General features: G+C 41.2%; 1 protein-coding gene across 3 annotated transcripts; it reads left to right on the top strand.

Annotated features, from left to right (window-relative positions):
* Positions 1-595: 595 nt before the first annotated feature.
* LOC114633915 (protein tyrosine phosphatase type IVA 1-like) lies at positions 596-1,117 on the top strand. Of its 3 annotated transcripts, none has more exons than XM_028782508.1 (2): positions 596-931; positions 1,004-1,117. In XM_028782508.1, the coding sequence occupies exons 1-2, from the start codon at positions 596-598 to the stop codon at positions 1,115-1,117; spliced, it is 450 nt and encodes a 149-aa protein (XP_028638341.1). The 3 variants fall into 3 exon arrangements, with proteins under 3 accessions (XP_028638341.1, XP_028638340.1, XP_028638342.1); XM_028782509.1 differs by having other exon boundaries at positions 605-700; positions 794-1,117; XM_028782507.1 differs by having other exon boundaries at positions 596-1,117.
* Positions 1,118-3,152: the final 2,035 nt, after the last annotated feature.

Here is a 3,152-nt window from a genome sequence, read left to right as displayed (position 1 = left end):
CCCCTCCGCCTGCATCACCCCGCGACTCCCACCGCCGCCTGCCCTGCTGCCGCCAGCGCCGCCTCGGGATCGGCTGTATGATTAGACCACAATCTTCAATGAGTAGATATATTCCTCAGTTCTGTGGTGTTCTCGGTCACACATTTATGGAGTTTCTGAAGGGCAGTGGCGATTACTGCCAGGCACAGCACGACCTCTATGCAGACAAGTGAACTGTAGAAATTCATTACTACTCCACCAAGAAGCTCCCATAGGAGTGGATAACCTGGACACAGGCATGTTGAATTGAAATCTGCAGAGCATTTCCAAGAGCTCAGACCTGGATGGGGTAAACCTCAGTGCACTTCCTTTGTATTGCCTTGGTCTTACTGGATTGAAGAATCACCGCTTCTTGTTAGGAGGTTCATTTCATTACCCGTGTCTCCCAATTCATACTCAAAACTCAAAGCACTGAGAATTTCAAGTGGAGTATATTGAATATTGAAGTAGACTTCAGGTTGTTTTTTGCTTTTGTTTTTTTGTTTCGAATCATTTCTGTATTCAGTTTTTTAATTCTTTCATAGCCCTTTTGGGTGTTTTTTTAAACTAAATTAACATGACTCGAATGAACCTCCCTGCTCCTGTGGAAGTCACATACAAGAACATGAGATTTCTTATTACACACAATCCAACCAATGCAACCTTAAACAAATTTATAGAGGAACTTAAGAAGTATGGAGTTGCCACAAGAGTAAGAGTATGTGAAGCAACTTACGACACTACTCTTGTGGAGAAAGAAGGCATTCATGTTCTTGACTGGCCTTTTGATGATGGTGCACCACCATCCAACCAGGTTGTTGATGACTGGTTAAGACTTGTGAAGATTAAGTTTGGTGAGGAACCTGGCTGCTGTATTGCTGTCCATTGTGTCGCAGGCCTTGGCAGAGCTCCGGTGCTTGTTGTCCTAGCATTAAATGAAGGTGGAGTGAAATATGAAGATGCACTACAATTCATAAGACAAAAGCGGCACGGAGCTTTTAACAGTAAGCAACTTTTGTATCTGGAGAAGTACCATCCAAAAATGCAGCTCCGCTTCAAGGATTCCAATGGTCATAGAAACAACTGTTGTATTCAATAAAACTGGGGTGCCTGATGCCATTGCCTTGGAAGTGGAAATTCAGATGAGACCTGATTTGTCATACATAATTACCCAATGTCTCGGTTTACCGAATAAGTCTGCTGAAGCTCCACAGAAATATTGAAAACCAGTTTTACCAGGCCACAAGCTTGACAGAATTGTAACCTCTATATTTGGGCTATGATCAACATGTTTGGACACTTAGCAAATGATTTTTGCTTGTCAGCATTTAAAATGTACTTATTATTTGTACCAGTTGACCTTTCCTAAAGTAAGGTATTGAGTTATGTCATTAAATGTACTCCTGTGCCAGAATATTATTAGTCTATAAGGAATTTAGAAGGAGTAGGTGACAAAATACCCAGCTCAATACATGTATATTTTTAGCATCATACAGAACCAAAATTGCAGGAACTAAGAACTCTCTAGACCTTCCATGGTGTATTCCTTCAGTCATTTCAAACTCTGCAGGGCTTCTCTCTTATCTGCCTGATCACTCTGTTTACATCTCCCACGTTTACACCAGAATACACCAGGCTTGCTTAGCCATCTTTTTTTTTTTTTTTCTTAAAGTAAGTCTTGTGCTGATTATTTAATGTCTCTGTCTTTATGTTGTGCTGTTTTGGGAAACCTCCTTTTGAAAATCAACTTTGTTACAGAAGCACATATCTTCAATAATATCTCCAGACAAAAAAGCCTTATAGTTAATTTAATGTTTGCACTCAGAGGTGCTACCTAACAGAGGGCCTGAAAAAGAAACAAGAGGAGGCTAGTAAATATTTTTAGTAATATGCTGCCTTTGTCTTGTGAAGAACATGTAGAGTATGCTCTTTAAGTTAGTAAATATTTTTAATATATATAGATGCATTGTTGTAGCTAACCAATTCTTAATCAAAATTTCTGAAATTCTTGTGTTTTCCATGCCTATCAGAAGTTTTCCAACTTGTTTGAATTATGGTTTTCCCCTTCTCTTCCCAATCTCTTGCAAAAAAGAAAAAAGTGGGATCTGCTAATGAACCGAACAGAAATATTTTTTACGCCTTTTGAGCTATGTAACTTTTTTTTTACTTTAGCTCTTTATTTATTTATTTATTTATTTATTTATTTATTTATTTATTTATTTTTGAACATGAAATGCTTTTTTATAGCATGTTTTACAAGGGGAGGGGGTAAGAGGGTCCAGGTGGTGGAAAAGTACAAAATCTTCTTGGCCTGTGCCTTGAAACATGTCATGGTCTATATGGTACACTGCCTTGAATTATGATCTACCTGTAGTTCTTCAGAAGATATGGTACACTGCTTGAGTTATGGTCTCCCTGTTATTCTTAAGAAGACATGGTACTCTGCTTTGAGTCTATCTGCAGTTGCTAAGCAGGATCTTGCAGTTGCCAAGCTTCAGAGGACATTGTGCAGGTGGAGAAAGGTAGGGGGTAAGGGTAAGGGCGAGGGTCCTGGTTTCTGGCATCTCCCCCTTCTCTGTTTAGTTAGAGAAGGCGTCTTATGTTCAATCCCAACTATGTGAGTTTTGAATTTGGATGTCTAATTATGGGGGGTCTTAGACAAGTTCACAACCCCAAAACACTGATGTGAGACGAGTCACATCGATGGTCGAAGGCTTTAGGCTGTCGACGATGGGCAACGTCAAGGGACTCTGATGTGGGTGAAAGGAGGGTGAGAGCCCTGTCTTAGGCCATGTAGGCTGCACCCACTCCCAGCACCACGCACTCCTTTTTGGCTGCATTGGGTGGGCCCCTGGGAAGTGGACCTACAATAATCCCGTCATTGGGCTAACTCACAGCCATCCTAGTCTCTTGTAAATGTTCAAGTTACCAACCATTTGTCAGTTTGGGGTGTAATATTGTCATAAAGGAAGGCTCCCCAATGTTAGCGGCCATATCAAGGGTGGCCTTGGTTTAGGAAATAGCCAATTTTTGTTGTGGTGATCAAGAGGCCAAGCTCTCTAGCGAGAGAAATGAGGGCAAAGCCAGGCATACCAGGAACCCTTCTGGAGGGCGTGGAATTCTAGGGGTCGACC

This window comes from Grammomys surdaster, unplaced genomic scaffold (genome assembly GCF_004785775.1).
Source record: "Grammomys surdaster isolate TR1022 unplaced genomic scaffold, NIH_TR_1.0 796, whole genome shotgun sequence".
Taxonomy (NCBI): Eukaryota; Metazoa; Chordata; class Mammalia; order Rodentia; family Muridae; genus Grammomys; species Grammomys surdaster.
This window is presented reverse-complemented; position numbering and strand designations above follow the sequence as displayed.